Source organism: Aythya fuligula, chromosome Z (genome assembly GCF_009819795.1).
Source record: "Aythya fuligula isolate bAytFul2 chromosome Z, bAytFul2.pri, whole genome shotgun sequence".
Classification (NCBI taxonomy): domain Eukaryota; kingdom Metazoa; phylum Chordata; class Aves; order Anseriformes; family Anatidae; genus Aythya; species Aythya fuligula.
The window spans coordinates 22791912-22810544 of NC_045593.1; the positions used below are offsets into that span (position 1 = coordinate 22791912).

At 36.6% G+C, this 18633-nt stretch overlaps 1 protein-coding gene across 2 annotated transcripts in view; it reads right to left on the reverse strand.

Moving 5' to 3' along the window:
* The window catches only part of ADAMTS6 (ADAM metallopeptidase with thrombospondin type 1 motif 6), a 150715-nt gene that overhangs the window by 14736 nt on the left and 117346 nt on the right, over positions 1-18633 (reverse strand). For both annotated transcript variants that reach the window (XM_032206598.1, XM_032206597.1), the window contains exons 19-22: positions 16972-17135; positions 15062-15200; positions 3203-3332; positions 176-380 (exon numbers count right to left, since the gene is read on the reverse strand). In XM_032206598.1, coding sequence (XP_032062489.1) covers positions 176-380; positions 3203-3332; positions 15062-15200; positions 16972-17135 — 638 coding nt within the window. The remainder of the gene's footprint in view (positions 1-175; positions 381-3202; positions 3333-15061; positions 15201-16971; positions 17136-18633) is intronic.

Sequence of the window (18633 nt, forward strand, 5' to 3'; positions counted from 1 at the left end):
CACAGAAGAAAAGAAGAAAGAAATATGAATGACAAAGACTGCTTCAATAATCCAAATCATTCAGGTTTTGAATTTTTCATTAATAATTTACATTTTGAGCAGCAGTAGGAAATGTACCAATATTCAGTGGTCAGAGTTCTTGTCTTAATGACTTTACATAGCAAAATTTCCTTACTTCTGACCAGTCCAAAGCGACCCACTGTGGGGGACAGGACTGATTGTTACAGGGCTCTTTTTCAATAGGCCGGTGTGTTAAGCAGTTGGTATTGTCCAGTGTCTCTTCCTCAGAAGGTCCAATCTTTCTGATGCAGAGAACTGTTCGTGAACGCATTCCTCCATCACAGGTCTTACTGCATTCTGACCAATCCCCTATAAACCATCTGGACAGAAAACGTTAGGAAATTCTATTAACACGTCAGAAATTGGTAAGATAATTGAACAAACCCATAATCCAAATAGTTTAAATTACTAAAACTAAATCACTGTTAACAATACATCTATTCAGAGTGAAATAAAGTAGAAACTTAGGTTCTTTTCACTTAACTTTTTAATTTATGCCTTACTGCAATCATATCTTCCAATAATAATACTACTTCATATTTTTCTAGAGCTGCAATTTCCAACCTAGACTACAGTAGTTAGAAAGGACAGTTGATACTGACAAAACTTCAGTTACTCAAGCAGATTTGCACTGGACTTGCATGACATTACCCATCTGAAAGTGGTTTGCAATTGCAAATGTTTGGGAACCACTGCAGTAGGTTAAAAAATATGTTATAAGCCTAGGTGTTTGCCTTTCTCATATCATTACAACAAAATGAAATTTCATCTCAGAATCAGTCTGAGAGTTGAATGCTATAGCATGTTGTCAACATGCCAAAAATGCCAGGTATGTCAGTTCCTGGATGTATACTTGGAGTGGCCTTGTAAGATGTCATTGTCTGAAGCCTCAGCCAAAAGTATTTGCTGCTGCACTTTGTGTTACTGAATGTATTCTATTATGAACCTGAATCAATGAAACAATTTTTCTTCTGCTAATTTTGAGCCCAGTAAGACAGAGTGATTCAAACATATGCTATATTCTGTCATTATCCCAGTGAAAGAGAATTAATTTGTGATTCTCAACAAACTTATGCTTTTACAATGCCAGGGAGAATTAGAAGGTCTTCAGAGCTTTGGAGAGGCTGTATTGTTAATTATTAGTTGATACTATGATTTGCTCAAGAGTATTCTCAGATACCTTTTATGTTTATACTCTGTCACAACAGAGTGCTATTCACCTTTTAGGAAAAGAACTATGAAACAGCCCAAAAGATCCAGAGATAGTCCTGTATCCTTTCTTAAAATCTGGAATTTTAGGCATCACTTATTGCAATGTGAACAAACATAGTCTTTGCTGTTGTTCAGAAGCCTCAAACATAATATAACTGGCATTCACTATGTGGAGTAACATAGGTCTTTTCATTTTCATAGTTCTTGATAATCACAAGAAGAAAATCAGAATTGTATTAATTAAGAACAGGAAATATCTGGCCACTCTGTTTAAAGAGTAAGCCTTACCGACTGATAGATTTTCCAGCCAAAATGATCAAACTTCTCAGGGCAACTATCTCAAAAGACAACCTCTTTGAACAACCTCTTTCTAGAATACTTGCAAAGTTAAGGAATCAAGAATACTTTCTTAGGAGTTTGGCACTTTGTATTCACCCTGTGGGGACCATCAGGGTGAAGACAGATATGGGATCAGCTGTTCTGACATACACAAGTATATGCTTATATATGACTTACTACCCACTTTCTGAACATTGCTGAGTTGGTTTTTACCATGTTCACTGATTTCCCTGCTGTACTGAATGTATAATCCAGAATCATCCTGCTTTGTGGTTTCTTTTCTTTTTTGTTTGTTTTTGAACTGACATTTAAAGAACAAACCAATAACAAAAAAATGTATGTCAGAGTAACTATATTATCACAATTTTGGACATGCTAATTTTTGAACTATTAAATCACACAAAGGAACGGAAAGGGATTTGTTTGGTAAAAAGGAACTGACAAAACATGACCACTTCCCAAGTTCTGTTTTCAGGTACATGGTGTGAGAGTTCAGTTAGTGCACTTACAGCCACACTAAACAGTATTATACAAGCAGCATACGTGTAGGATAAGCACATATTTACAGATAAACAGTGGGGACATACAGTTTGTAACAGACATATAGAAGAGGCCACAGTATTTCCTTATTTTGTGATATCTACACTAATCAGCATTAATGATTTTCACACCCAGTTAAACTGTATGTACAAAATATCACTGAACTTAAGCTAACCAGAGCTTGAGAATGAACAAGGCCTGATACAACAATACAATACTGTACCTCTAATTTTTTATCTCAGAAAGGAACTCTTGTGCAAATGCTGAAATTATTTTCCAGTGCAAAATATCACAGCTGTTTCTAAACAGTTTTTGTAGTAAGATTAAGCTATGCTATAGGTTCTTGCCAAATTTTATTTTTGAACAAAAGAGCTGCTGTGTTTTTAATTATCTTTTCAATATATAGCAAACAGATATCCTTAAATATAAAACAAAATAGACTTAACCAAGTACGCACCTAATCCTAAAAGCACACAGTATTACTGTATAATGCTGAGAATCCTGAAGAAGACAAAGTTGTTTGATGTAACTATTACCAGTAATGGTTTGTCTATTAAGCAGTTTCTAGGTTTACCATTTCCAATCTGAACACTTCAACCCAAATTTTAAAGTCAAATACCCAAAAATACAGTAAACATTTAGTATAATGGGAAGGTAAGTCTCCCCTCACCTCCAGATTCTTCTGTCATTAGTTTAAGAATGTTCTCCAGTTCTGTTCTGAGCACTAGGAACCACACCTTACACCTCCACCTTCAGAAACTGTTTGCCAGTATCTTTTTACTTACAGTGTCTGTGTTGCTTTGTGTAGTTTGAATGCCAGTTTCTCAGTCAGATCAGACCTCTTCTAGGATGAATTATGTTTCTTTCACAACTGATTCGAGAGGAACTAGAAACCATAACCAAAACCCCGAAACAAATAGCATCTCTAGTAGGACAGATCTCTAATGCTAGATCAGAATTTTAAGCATACTTGGTCAATAGGATTTATTATATATTACAACGGCTTTTCTATCTATGCAAAACAGATCCATCTTAGTGATAACTGACTTACTCAGGTGGGCAAGGCTCAGTGTTGCAGGCTCTTTGGTTTTCTGGAGGCTTACTGTCAGGGTCACAGTAATTGTTTTGTACAACGGAGTTGTCATCCAGTCTTTTACACACCACCTCTTGTTTCTGCACACCTTAGGATGGAATTAAACACCATTAATTAATCATTCTTACTCTTCTGCTTGTTGAATAAAAGTGTATTTCACCTGTTGATTATTAATCCTGCTATCCCTCTTTAACTGGTTGAATGCTTCAAGGATGTGAATTCCAATTGACTAAATGCCCCTGACCACACAAAATCTTTCATTTTCTTTTAATTTTAGGCCACCCCACTGAGAGGATCTTAAATTGCTGTTGTGTTCTAAAACAAAGGGAATATATTTATAGATTTACTAACAGATTGTTTTTATTTGTGTATTGCAAAAAACAAACAAACAAACAACCTCCATTTCCATCTAACCTCCCATCTTGGTAAAAGACACTGATTTCCAAAGAAAATATCACCAAATAGAATGTGGTCACCCTTCACTGCAGAATTATTATGTGCTCTGGTTTAAAATAAGACAGCAATACTGGAATACAGTGTTGCAATTTTATATGTGTCGTCCTATAAACATTTTCTTCATTAAAATAATAGAAGTATTATTCATTCTGAAAGATTAAGTTTGTCTTTGTGAATGCTCATTTTGCCTGTCACTCCCAGCTCCTCTCTCATTATGTTAACCATCAACAGGCTGTTCAGAATTGATTATTGCTCCAAAACATAATGGCATACCATTGTCAAGACAGCATTGCAAGGTAACACTTTAGGCAGATTTTCTACTTTTTATAAAACAGAATCTAAAGAAAGCCATTAAAGAACCATTGATATATGATAACAATGCAGCTCCAAGCATTGCTGAAAACAGTGGTACATGTGGCCTTCTCTCTGTTTTTAGAACAAGCTTTAGGTTTGCTAGCATAATACAACTGTGGATCTGCAATTCATATTCATTTCTTACTGAACACAAGTGGTCATAGTACTGAAATAACAGGATTATTTGTACAATACAAATTGAAAAAAAGCCCTAAAACATTCTTAAAAACAGAAGCAATTACTTAACTTTTTCCAAAATCTGAGATGCATACAAATACAAATGCATTAAAACATCCTGGCTTCAAATATGTGCCAACTTACTTTACAGCCTTGTCTCTTTTTAAGACAAGCATTTTATAGGAGATAGACATGTACAGTAATAAGATTAATTACACAAATGTGGTTTTCAGACACTAAACAGCCCACTTACCTTTCAATTGTTTCTTTTGTTATCCATTATGGACAAGAACCAAATCTTTGGTTCCTAAGATTAGACCTATATGGAACTTAGGTATTTATTTCCAAGTAAATCAAGCCTAACCTGGAGATGCCTGAAGTTTGGCTAATAAAGCATACTGCTTGGCTACAAACAGAAGCGTCCCAGTCTAAGCACAGAAGCATTGTCTCTTTGACGTTACGAGACATACAGGATGTGAGACATATGTCTCTCTGACGTTATGCACAAAGAACGTGGAGAAGAGAAACCTCATTTTTCACTATAGTCTTGAAGATGGCATGTACTCTTTCATGAAGCCGCAGATCCAGGAGCAGTAAGTTTGATCATACAGTACTTCTGTGACTAGTTAATTTAGTCAGCTACATGGCAAGTCTGCAGTTTCTAACTCGTGGGTTATTCCTGTTGTTGTCCAATTACAGTCTAATGTAAAATGTAGAAACCATCTTGAGAGCAAGACCTGCCAGTGCTAGATGAATGTCTTCTTGCCACTGGACCCATGAGTCTTGCATCCCTGGCTACACCATGACCTGGAATACTTGTTTAAAAAGTCCTCATTTTCCCTACCTTTTTAGATTTTTTGACTATTCTTTGGCACACAGCTAGAGTACTTTTCTGGAGATGTAGTCCCAGTTGAAATCTCTTCATTCTGAAACTGGGAATTGCTATTTAATAGGCAACTGTCGTTGCATCCTGAAAAATATATTTACTACCACTTACACAAAAACAGAGTCTTGTTAATCCAAAATAGAATCACAGAATTTCTAGGTTGAAAGAGACCTCAAGATCATCGAGTCCAACCTCTGACCTAACGCTAACAGTCCCCACTAAACCATATCCCTAAGCTCTACATCTAAATGTCTTTTAAAGACCTCCAGGGATGGTGACTCCACCACTTCCCTGGGCAGACTGTTCCAGTGTCCAACAACCCTTTCGGTAAAGAAGTTCTTCCTAACATCCAACCTAAACCTCCCCTGGCGCAACTTAAGCCCATTCCCCCTCGTCCTGTCACCAGGCACGTGGGAGAACAGGCCAACCCCCACCTCGCTACAGCCTCCTTTAAGGTATCTGTAGAGAGCAATAAGGTCGCCCCTGAGCCTCCTCTTCTCCAGGCTGAACAAGCCCAGCTCCCTCAGCCGCTCCTCGTAGGACTTGTTCTCCAGGCCCCTCACCAGCTTCGTCGCCCTTCTCTGCACCCGCTCAAGCACCTCGATGTCCTTCTTGTAGCGAGGGGCCCAAAACTGAACACAGTACTCGAGGTGCAGCCTCACCAGAGCCGAGTACAGGGGGACGATCACCTCCCTAGCCCTGCTGGCCACACTGTTTCTGATACAAGCCAGGATGCTGTTGGCCTTCTTGGCCACCTGAGCACACTGCTGGCTCATATTCAGCCGACTATCCACCATCACTCCCAGGTCCTTCTCTGCCTGGCAGCTCTCCAACCACTCATCTCCCAGCCTGTAGCTCTGCTTGGGGTTATTGCGCCCCAGGTGCAGGACCCGGCACTTGGCCTTGTTGAACTTCATGCAGTTGACCTCAGCCCACCAGTGCAGCCTATCCAGATCCTCCTGCAGAGCTTTCCTACCTTCGAGCAGATCAACACATGTGCATAGCTTGGTGTCATCTGCAAACTTACTGAGGGTGCACTCAATGCCCTCGACCAGATCATCGATGAAGATATTAAAGAGGACCGGCCCCAGCACCGAGCCCTGGGGGACGCCACTAGTGACTGGCCTCCAACTGAACTTGACTCCATTTACCACAACTCTTTGGGCCCGGCTATCCAGCCAGTTTCTAACCCAATGAAGCGTGCGCCAGTTCAAGTCAAAACACTCTCATGAGAACCTTGCAGTCTGGATCCTAAGCACAGAAAAATGTGTGGCCTCAACATAAATGTTCCTGACCAACAGGAGAGGAGTTAGACTCGTCACTAAACATCTCACTTCTAATGCACTGCCTGTTTAGCAGGTGATAACTTTGAGCGTCAGCTCTCAAAAGCACATGCCACCTTGTCTCACTTCAAAATTATTAACCATACTGAGACCAAAGGTGCCTGCCTAATAATGGAGTCTTCACTCTACTGCAGTCCCTGAATCCAGAGCCCCAGCTTTACTGCTGGGGGAAAGAGATGTCCTTTTTGATTATATCTACTCATAACTTTCCCAAAGTAGGCCCTCTCAATCAGGTTACAAATGTTAGACATCTCAGGTTATCCATAAATATCATGATCATTTGAAAGAAAGCTTTATTTATGAAAAAGATATTAATATGAGATATATGTCTGTCCTGGTTTTAGCTGGGATTTAGTTTTCTTCGTGGTAGCTGGCATGGTACTGTGTTTTGGATTTAGGATAAGAATAACGCTGATAACACACCAATGTTTTAATTGTTGTATAGCAATGCTTACACTGAGACAAAGATGTTTCAGCTTCTTGTGCTGCCCTGCCAGTGAGGAGGCTGGGGGTGCACAAGGAGCTGGGAGGAGACACGGCCAGAACAGCTGGCCCAGGCTGACCAGAGAGGTATCCCGTAACATATGGGGTCATGGTGAACAATGAAGTGAGAGTGTTGGCTGGGGTGGGGGCTGCTTCTCAGGGTCTGGCTGGGCATCAGTCAGCGGGTGGTAAGAAACTGCATTGTGCATCACTTGCTTTGTCTATTCCTTTATCATAATTATTATCATTATTTTACATTCATTTTCTGTTCTGATAAAGACTGCCTTTATCTCTGCTGATGAGTTTTACCTTTTTATCCTGATTTTCTACCCCATCACAATGTGGGATGGGGAGGGGAGAGGTGAGGCAGGGAAGAGGGGTGAGCAAATGGCTGTGTGGTGCTTAGCTGCCTGCCAGTTAAGCCACAACAGTGTCTTACAGGTCAGCCACGTAAACCAATTACCTGGCTTGTCTCATTTTTCCTTCTTTCTACACGTATCTGGATGCCACGCTACTAGACAACTGTGGATACCATTACATAGTGCATAAAGTTGACAGACTGTTTTCCAATAGTATCTTACAAGCACAAATCTACATGAACAAAATAAAGAGAAAATAACAATTTCTGCAAGTTTTCAACCTGCACTACTTTTCAATTTAGGTGCTGTACATATTAGGAAAGTTCTATTTTGCTAGATAGTTAGTCCATTTGGAGTACTCAAAAGTGCATGGGAGGCACTAAAGGTCCTCCTGAAGGACATGCCTCCCCACAGCTGCCAACTGTGTTAACACACACATTTCAGACAATCATCCATCAGGTATCAAAGATATTTACAATTCACTCAGAGACGTTACACCATAGCATTCTCAGCAGATAATACTTTAATTACAAGAAAGGGTTAAATTCAATCAGATCTTATGTTATTAATTAAATAAGCTTAGCACACGGCAAGATACAAATAGAAATAATTCCCTTCTGTATTTCTGAGAACCACTCTAAGTAATTCCTTTCATAAACTGCTCAAGCTCTGCCTTAAACCCACACGTACTATCTTCTCTGAAATTCACACCTTTGATACTACACTCTGATTTTCATTCTAGATGCATTAACAGCCAGTTAATACAAACCATGCCCAGTACTCCACAGAGATTTTACTAGTGCCTTATCCAGTGATTATAACTACAACATAATATACTGATCTTCCCCATATGTCTTCTAGCACTGCATTATCAACCAATTTCATCAGAGCTTTCATTCTTATTTATGCTACCATCAGAACAAGAAAAACTGAAATCTGATGACAAGTCTTTAAGATGCCCATGAGGTTCAATGCCACGTGGCCCAGTACTTCACATTTTTAAGAGTGCCTCTTGTGTACTAATCTTTTCTAATTCTTTATTAGGTGTAGGTGACAAGAAAAGCCTTACAGAAGTCTACATAAATGGAATTTCTACATTTCCTTAGTCTACAAAATAATTTGTCTATTACAATAGATACAACTAGTCAAGCAAGACCCATCACATCACACTTAACCCCTTTTCTCACCAATTTCTATCTGTGATAGTCTATCATTGTGCTTAGTTTTCAATAAAATAAACCAAAACAAAACCAGCCATGTAATTTATTGAACATTGGTCAGGTAGCATATCACTCAAAAAACAGCATTCACCCCTATTCTTAAGAATTCTTAATCCATGCCATGCAGATATGTTAATTCAGCTTTAAAATGTTCTGCACCATCTTGCCACACAGTATATAATTTGTGATACAAGAAACATAGGTATGGATTAAGGAAACTGTCTAATTGGTGTTATTTAAAATAGTATCTCATAAAAACAAATAAGATTCTAAATTCAAAACAACAGGAAGAAATGGAAAAGCCTGGAATGCAATTTTTACCCAGACAACAGCTACAACTTATTTAAGCCTTGAGGAACTTGAAAAAAAAAAATTAAATTATCAACTCTATGAGTATATGGTCTCTCTCTAAATAATCTAAATATTAACTCTATGAGTATATGGTCTCTCTCTAAATAATCTAAATAATCTAAAAAGCATAGCTAAACAAGTTCATTGAAACTCTTGGGGGAATAATTACAAGTGGTTAGACAGAAACACGCTGCTTTCAAATCTACAGATTTATAGTTTATAATAAAAAACATAAAATGTCCTCATAACTGGTCAATGCAATTCTAATAGAAAACAAAACTCCAGTGGTTTAGTGACCACATTCTCCAGAGAATTGAGATGTTTTGCAGATTTCAATTCACAAATAGTCTGCATGACTTTCAGCAGCCAAATTTTAAATTACATGGAGCACATTTTATTCTTAAATTAAAATTGCAGGCATGTAAATGCTGTATCTATTTTTAAAAGCAATCCCCCAAAATTGTGGTTTGCGATTGCAACAGTTAATTATAAAGATGCCAGTACATAGTGAAGCTTGCATCACAAAAACTAGTGCATGCTGGTTAACCCAGACATATTTTCTGAGCTCACTCATCAGATCACAAGATGTTCATCACAGAGCCAAACTTACATTTTCCTTGATGAGGACAAGTATATTTTATTTGTCCAAAGACATAATTCATCTGAGGGCATGAAAAAAAAAAAAAAAAAAAAAAAATGAAAACACAGTAGGCACCATTCTGTAACAGTGATCACCAGCAAAGGAAACTGGGCAGCAGTAAGTTTACTTATAATAACATACTGACTGAACATTTAATTAAAAAAATACAAGTATGTGAGATATTTAACTCATCTGGAGTTGAACTTTCATAGAATAAACAACATCAAAATCAATGCTTAGGGTACCACTAAACTCCAGATAATAAATGCTGTCATTTGTTGCCATTTACCGATAAGCTTTCAATTAGTATGGAATAATAAATAAAATAAAATAAAATAAAATAAAATAAAATAAAATAAAATAAAATAAAATAAAATAAAATAAAATAAAATAAAATAAAATAAAATAAAATAAAATAAAATAAAATAAAATAAAATATGCACTTACTGTGGCTTATTATTAATTTACACAAAATAAAAAAATATATGGAATGATATTTTTCCCTTCATTTGCTGGATTTTTTAAACACCACCACTAGCAGTACATTTTCTTGTTAAGAATACTTACGGATCTGGACAAAGTCACAGACTTGCACTTAAAAAGCTACAAGTTACTATATAACGAAAGACAGGCAGAAGTGTAAATAAACTACAATTCCATTGTAGCTCATTTTTCTTCTCCTTCCAGCCCTCATTTTATTTGCTCCTTCTGTGTATTCTAGCTTTCCCTTTCCCAGATTTTCTTGTAAATAGTTAAATAAACATTTCCTTAAAAAGATCTTTTGTTGCTGTCTTCAGATTTTTCTGAATTCCAGGGACCTGTTCATCCATCCATCCATCCTTTCTAAATTACCTGTGCTCTCTCCTGTTCCACTCATTTCTGTGCAGATAAACTTGAGCTGTACCTTTTGGTATTCTCTGACGATGTTTTTGTAGTCTTGTAGCTTACAGAGGCCCTTGCACTATGGTAAACAGATAGCTGAAACAGAAAAAAAAAAAAACTGCAAGCTAATAAAAGCTAAAAAAACTGCAAGCTAAAGCTAATAAATGCAACAGCTAGCACTGGGGCTTGGTAATACTGTTTCTCTCACTGAACATGTCCATTATGCAACCTGAAAAGATTGCATCTTAACCTATAAAGGCTTTGGCTTTCAAGCAGGGCAACTTGATATGTGCTAAATAAAACACTTTATGAGATGAAGCTTTGGTAAAGCTTGAGGGGAAAATTTAATTTCTATCAGCTAAAGAAAGACTTGTACAAGATAATATAAGTTCCTTTTGAAAACTTTTGACTTGGAGTAGAAGTGTAATTTCAGGGAAAAGGGGAAATTAATACGGAGAATTCGTGTAGTTCACTTCTACATAACGTTCCGAAGGAGGAAGAACGAGATGAGGCAGTAGAAACTTGTATTTAAAAAAGAAGTTTTTCAATACAGAAAATAATCATCCTAGTGTACAAAAAGAAAAGTTGCAATCCTGGATTCCCAAGAACATACACTAAGAGGCAGATAATAAAAATGAATGAAATTGTATTCTCAACCTACATCTGAGTACCTGAATCCAGAAAAGAGTTGTCTGCTACTGGGTGAGGCTTTAAGGTAAATCTGGTAAATCTGAAGAACCTGCATTTGGAAAAACTAAAAAAATAGCAAAATAAATCTCAGATTTTGGAGAAATGATTTCTGTGTAGTTTATTGTACAGAATATGATGCTCACTTGTAGAGCATCTATGGAATATTCTGTTCTTTTATCTTATAACATGAATGACACTACTAAATACACCGTTTACAATCTCTCATGAAAGATTGACTTTTTTGTCTTTTACATGCAATCTAAGCATTTAACTACTTTCTTCGCAAGTTAATTTATCTTCTAGACTTCTCTATAAAGAATAGAGGGGGCATGGAGATAAAGACTCTACTGTGGAAAGAATCCATTGATATCAGGTGTTCAGATAAGTTTTCAAAATACTTTGTTTTACACGCACCTCATGTAATGAACTTCATGGCATGCTTCATACATACAGACAGATTTCCAGATAGTGGTGAACTGCTAATTAGCAAGGGTGTAATGTGCACTGTGAGTGCTCCGTATCACACAAAACCAGACAAGCAAGGCAGGAATGAAATCCAGAGTTCCAGCACAGCATTTAGCTGTCATAAGCATAAAAACCTCCTCCTTCTTCCTGCAATTCCTTTTACAGCATAGTCTTGCTATTCTGCAAAACTGAAACAGGTCTGAGAACAGAGGTCCTGTATTAAAAGTTTAAATGCCTTAACTATTCAGAAGTGACTCATCAGCACAAGATGAACGTAAGATGGTTCCATTGTCCAATGGAACAAACAGCATGCTACCATTTAATTACAGATTGTAGGTTCATACACAGACAGACAGGTATTTAAGCCACTAAATAGGACAGAATCAATTGCTTCTCGGCTTGCCCCTTGACTGCTCCAGTAATTCGTCTCCAAGACAGATCTACAAGAAGCTCTAGGAATCTCTGAATGCAGGGGATTGCTCTCAAAAGGCTATAAATAAGAGACATCACAAGCCTAGACACTTCTGCAAGATACAAAACTCCAGAACAATTTACTGGTGCTGCCAAAATCCAGCTCTTGCCTTTTTGTTAGATACTCTGAATAACAAAACATATACCAAGTAATAACTATGTCTTCAGAGTCCCAGACTTGGCCAAATGCTGTGTAATGCAGATACAGTCAGTCATATCTAGGGGGAGCTATACCTAAGTACAGTGGAGTGGAACCATGATAGTCTGTGACACAGCTTCAGGATCAGAGAATGGTCCCTGCTCAACTGGTCCATGTTTCTAGAGCAACCACAGAAAACAATTTAAGATTTCATAGTCATCCTTCCTTCCATAATTTCCTGGCTTCTAAATACATGCAAATTTGACATTCTTTTAAGACAGCTTTTTTAAGCATAACATATGTCTAGACAAAAAAAAAAAAACAAACAAAAACATTAGAATACAGACATTCAGAGATGCATAGCAGCTAAATGTGTTGATAAGAATTTAGGTTTGCCTACAGCTTTGATATAAAGCCTATGCTTTGACATAAAAGTGTATCTGGCTCTACTTCATCATAAGCTTTCCTGGATAAAGAAGGAATATCATATGATTATCAAATCTTTAATGTCTTTCCACTACAGTTCAGCAACACCAACTGTTGTAAGAGGCAGGAAAATGTAGATACCTTTAACCTGTTCACAGTCTGTCCCAAAGTCACTATATAAAATTCTCTTTAATTTTATTAAAAAATAATTAAAAAAAAAACCTTCCATACTAATATTCCTCACATATACTCACTGTCTTTTTTTATTTTGCTTTTAGTAATAAATTATATTCAATTCTGAGTATTTTGTTGTCCTTTGATATAGAGGAAAACTTCTCTTCTAAAGGTAAATTGCGATAATGGACTTCATAATGAATCCTACAGAAATAAACAAAGTAATCTAGTGGTTTCATTTCTGAGTTTTCTCATGCTTCTTATTTATATTAGCTAGCTTTTCCAGTTATGTTCTCTGTCTCTACAATCTTTTGTCTCCCTTTTCTTTTTCCACTACTCAGATCCTTTCTAGAATTGTGTCTTCTTTTGGTACATGGCAGAAGGTGTTTCATAAACTGGGGAGTATAGTATTCTATTGGTATTCACATGGTTAAATCAAATAGTTTTAAAATTTGACTTATAGCTACAATGAAACAGATTCCCTAAGCAGAAGTCTCAGTGAAAATAAGTGATCATAATATATCATTATGCTAAGCTAAACGAGAGAAATGTCTCTGGTTTGAACACTGTAAGCTACTGAAGAAAACCCTTCCAAAGAAAGTTTCAGATGATTAATAAATGTATAGGGTTATCAGAGATTCACATATATTTCCTTAAAACATAATTATGTCAAACTGTTTTTATCTAAACAAATGCCTACTTCTTCAGAGCCAATTATTTTTTTCCTTTGTATACTTTGGAATCTCTGAAATGACAATGACTTAGGTGATGGAAGATCTGTATAATCTTGTCACTGTCTAAATCAATGGAAGCTTTCCTGTGACTTCAAAAGAATTGTTAATCATAGAATTGTAGAATACCCTGAGTTGGAACAGACCCACAAGGATCAAGTCCAGCTCCACAGAACCATCAAAAGAACACACCATATGTTCAAACCAAAAGGATCGTTAACCCATTGTTATCATCAAAATAGGATTTCACAGTACCTGTAAGTTTCTGATACTTGGAACCTTCTTTTACTCTAAGAAAAGCACTTTCAGTCTATGTCCTTCACTTCTACATCTTTAAAACCTTTCTTTTCCTACCAGACTCACCAATATTAAAATATTAATTAAAAGAGCAACCTATCACCCACTTGATTAAAGGAATACTACAAATGAACAATAAAGTATTGGAGAAATTAGCCAAACTCCTCTATTTTGTTTCAAGACTTTCTGTTTAGATGTACAGAACAGAATTTGTACTATCCTTTGCATCTTACCTATAGCTAAGCAAACTGCTGTATTTAAACTGCAAACAACTAGTAACAGCCACAGCAGGATCCACCAGAGATAAATCAAGATGATTCCAAACATGAATACCTCCAGTAGCCAGAAAGGAAAGGAAAAGGACAAATATTTGGTCCACAGATTCGTTAAAATAAATAAATAATTCTTCCTCTTGCTACAGTCAGTGCACAGTGCTTCAGAAAACTGAAATTCTTTCATCAATTTACAGCTCTCTCCCATTTCTTCTGAAATTGAGATATGTTGGGGATGATGCATTCAGTCTCCAGAGAGAAGATAGATACTGTTCACACAGCACTTCTACTCACCAGTCCATGCAGCAGCAATGGTGTTGGCTTTGAAGAAAGCCAACTGTCCTGCTCTCCCAGCCAGAGGTAAAGAATTGCATTGGTGGCCACTAGAGGGAGGATTAGGAATATAGTAAATTGTGGGCAAAAGGCACCCATGATGAATCACGTGGGACAACCTACAAATCCCCCATCGCTGCCAATAGGCAACAATCACAGACACTGCTATGGGCTGGGAAGTATAATCCAATTGCTATCACCTCCTACAGAGACTACCAGTATGTAACCTAAACTTTGGTGGCTGGAGGGTGGAAAGGCTGACTCGGATATATGAAGAATACCTACAAACACACACACGGACATATCTCTTTATTTATAGTTGCCTTATTTCCCTTTGGCTTATTAATTTCCTTACTTAAAACTTCTGGTGTCCTTTATCAAGAAAGCTCCTGTGAAAAGCAAACATCCCAGCTTCAAGAGAATCTCAGAAGAAGCCTCAGAAGAGACACACTGTGCCAAGATACACTGTATTTAACAAGAAGATCTGAACACATTAAATGTACTTGAAAACAGCAAAATCCAATATGATAAAATAAATGTTCTTTTTCTAAGTTAAGCTTTGAAGTATGTCTGAAAGAAACGTTTTCAATTAGTTACCTACATATTTATGTAATAAAGTGTATCTTGCAATTCAGTTTACCCTGTAACTTGACTGCCTGGTGTCTTACCTCCAGCACAAGTGGCAGAACATTCTGACCAAGGCAGATGATTCCACGCAAAGCCAACTTCATTGTCTCCACTGCCAGTGCGAGAGATGGGAACATTGAATTTATACCTTATACCCAAATTTTGTTCCTGTAGCAGAATCTGTAGTTGAAAACAACTGGTTATACCATTAAAACAGGCAAGCAGAGGGCAACTACAGTGACATTAATCTAGGTATGTGTTATGTCTTGTGGAAGGGGAAAAAGTAATAAAGGAAGCCACAGTAGTTATGTACGGTATTTCCAAGTGAATCTGAACTGACTTATAAGATGCAGATGCATACAAACAAAAAGTATTATTGCATTAAGGTGATGAGCCACCTTTTGCCATTGACACCACAACTTCACAACTTTTGTCACTTCTTTATTTTTGACATAAAAGTTCTAAAAAGCCAGTCTTCATAAATTAATGTATTAATTAATGGAAATTAATTTGGTAACTGAATCATTACTCGGGGTCAAAGTAGGTTACAGACGTTACTACGCAAACATGCAGCAATTCTCACTGAAATCTTGTAAAGAGCTACCCATGTAGTAGTTATGAACCGAGCCCTGCCCTTGTTTAATACTTCTAGTAATTAATAATAGTAAAAATAGTAACACAGAAACAGACTGTTGCTGAGGTTACTGTTTTCCCGTAATGCATTAGCTAGCAGCATTAAACTAATGGAATCACAGCAGTGGTTCCTTTAAAGGAATATCAAAACTATCACTACAGCTGCACCACTGTAGGTGATATAGATGGAAGTGCAACAATCACCATGTGCTTTATCTACCATGACTGTTGAAATGCAGTGCACTTCCACATACCACCTGCTGAACACTAGGGTCTGATTATCTACCAAACTTTTTTTTTTTTTTTTGCGTCAGGTGCAGCATCTGACATATCTAAGAGCTATTTCTCAACTCCTTCTACATTCTATTGTATTTTGTAAAAGTATATTTACCTAACTATTAGCCAAAAGAGATTCAGTACAAAACTCATAGAGACTGACCAAATGAGAAAAGGCGCTATAATCTTTATGAAACTCATTCTATATGAACTCCCCAGTTTATCCACAGCTACAGTAAAACAAACAAAGAAAAAACGGGATTCAAACACTTAAGAACACTGACTAAAATGTAATTATCCAGGCAACAATCATTCTATACAGAAAAATATCCTGTCTGGCTCAAGCAATCCCTAAACTGCAAAACTGGCAGCTGATAGAATATACTGATCAAGTTTCACCTTAGTCTTATACTCTTCCTCAACACAACAGAGCGATACAGTAGGGCTCATTACTGACTACTGTCAGAGACAGGCTACAAGCACCCTGGTCATATTTTCTTCTGTTACATTCAAATATTTTGTACCATCGATTCATAGCAATTTATCTCAAAACATACTTTAACGCAGGTCAAATAGAAATACTAAGGCCATGATTAAAACCACTGACAACTACAGACCTGTAAGGAATGTAGTTGTCAGTGAACAAGCAGCAGTAGAACAATGCTGCTGTGTACACATTAAGCATCACAGTCATAGTCTGATGCAATTACTGTATGCTATATTTTAACAATTCCATGTATCAGAAATACACAGAAATACAAAATATATTTAATTTACAACTTTTGCTACTACTATTCTGAAGCACACTTAACACAGATAGGGCATTTCCTGTGATGCTTCCCAGGGCTCTTCTAACTTTACACCTTTTCCATCACAGTATCTACCCATCAGTCTTAAAAAAGAGGAAAAGTGAATTAAAATACAAATGCAAAAAGTCCCAGCACAGCCTGTGACCTATTATGATTTTGTTCATGGTCTTATATTTCCTCAGAACATAAAAACTTATTTCAGATTTCAGAAAAATATTAATTGTAAACTTTACCATGACTATGAGATTTTCTGAAGTAGGGCCTAGTGCTTCCAAAGACTCTGGTTCATCTGTTGGCCTCTTGTAATGGAAAGCTGTTCCAGCAACATCAAACTTTCTTGGCCAGTCAATAGTCCAGGCACCATTAATATAGTAGTCATCCTCTTCAGATTTTAAAGCTTAAAAAAAAATACAAGCCACCTAAAAATTGGAAGCAGCATTTATAATGGAGAAGCCATTACAAATTAAACTACTACTCTGTTAGAAGTATATGAGTTTCAGCTCTCTATCATTGTTTTTTCAACAAATGTTCTTCTTTAGCCTTGGTTAAAATATCCGTCATACAGTTTGAAAATACTGTCTCTATCATGAACTTTAATGTGCAGGTACACTTTGCAGATTTCAACATGCAGATGCTATATTGGAAATAACAGTGCCTTGTGCAACCTGAAATATATCTTCAACTTTAAAACTAAACCCACCTGCAATGTATGCTGTTCTGCTTAAGACATATGTAGGTCTCAAATGTATAATCAATTACCAATCTAATTTAAGATTAATTAAGATTATCATTAATAATTAAGATTTCATATGTTCAAGCATAAGAAAGATATCACATATCATGCTGAGAGAGAAAAAAAAAAGATTGACTTTGAAGTATGGTCCCAATCAGTTTACTTTGTTGTCTCTGCCCATTTTCTTTTTTCCTTCTTAAAGCATAAATCCAAGGCATTTCTACTACAAAAACAAATACTAGCTATTTCATCTGCCAAGATATTTTATTATTATTAATTTACAGCCTTAATCCATGTAAGTACTGTAGATAACAGATTTCTTAGCTAACTGACCAATTAGGCTGGACAAGCATATATTATTCAATATTTTATGAGATTACATTTCTAAACATGAAACTGACTTTGTATCTTAAGGTGAATATTCTGTTAATTAGATATTGCCTTCTGGACAAGATAATGATGAAGATCACTAGTTATTCATCATTTATGTTTACTTTACATAAAGCGTGCTCTTAAAGGCAAGATCATGGCTGTAAATACACAATCAAACAGCTTGTGTATGCTATACCCTTTTTTGTTTTTTACTTGCCTGCAAGAGAAAAATATGTTTGCATTCTGTGAACAGATTTGCTTAATATGCATTGTTATGCACAGGTGAAGGACACAGCTGTGAATAGCATTCCAATAATATAATTACATGACTATGATGAAGCACTGACATAATTATTAGCATATAAGACAGAAGAAGCAAGTTAATAATTAAATAATTTATTAGAACTTGAGAATGCAGGAAGCCCACAGGAAATTAGCACACAACATATTGTTGCATAGGGGGAATATAAGCAAAGATGTCAGCTCAGATCAATCCAATTAAGGGAAGATAACAGCATTCCTAAACATACATTTTTTCAGCAGCTCTGGGAACGGGCAATTTTATTGTTGGATTATTTTTGGTCAGATCATTTAAAAAAATAAATTATTATTTATGCAGCTGCAGTAACGTGGTTTTGTTGCCACAGCACTAGGAGTGATACTGGTGCAGAAATTATAAGCCTGAGATGGGGGCAGGGAGGACAGGTGCTGACTGAGCTACTTGAGATTGCCAAATATCTAACTGCTTCCTAAATTTGAGGCCAGGGTTTGGAAAATAACTGGATTTTAG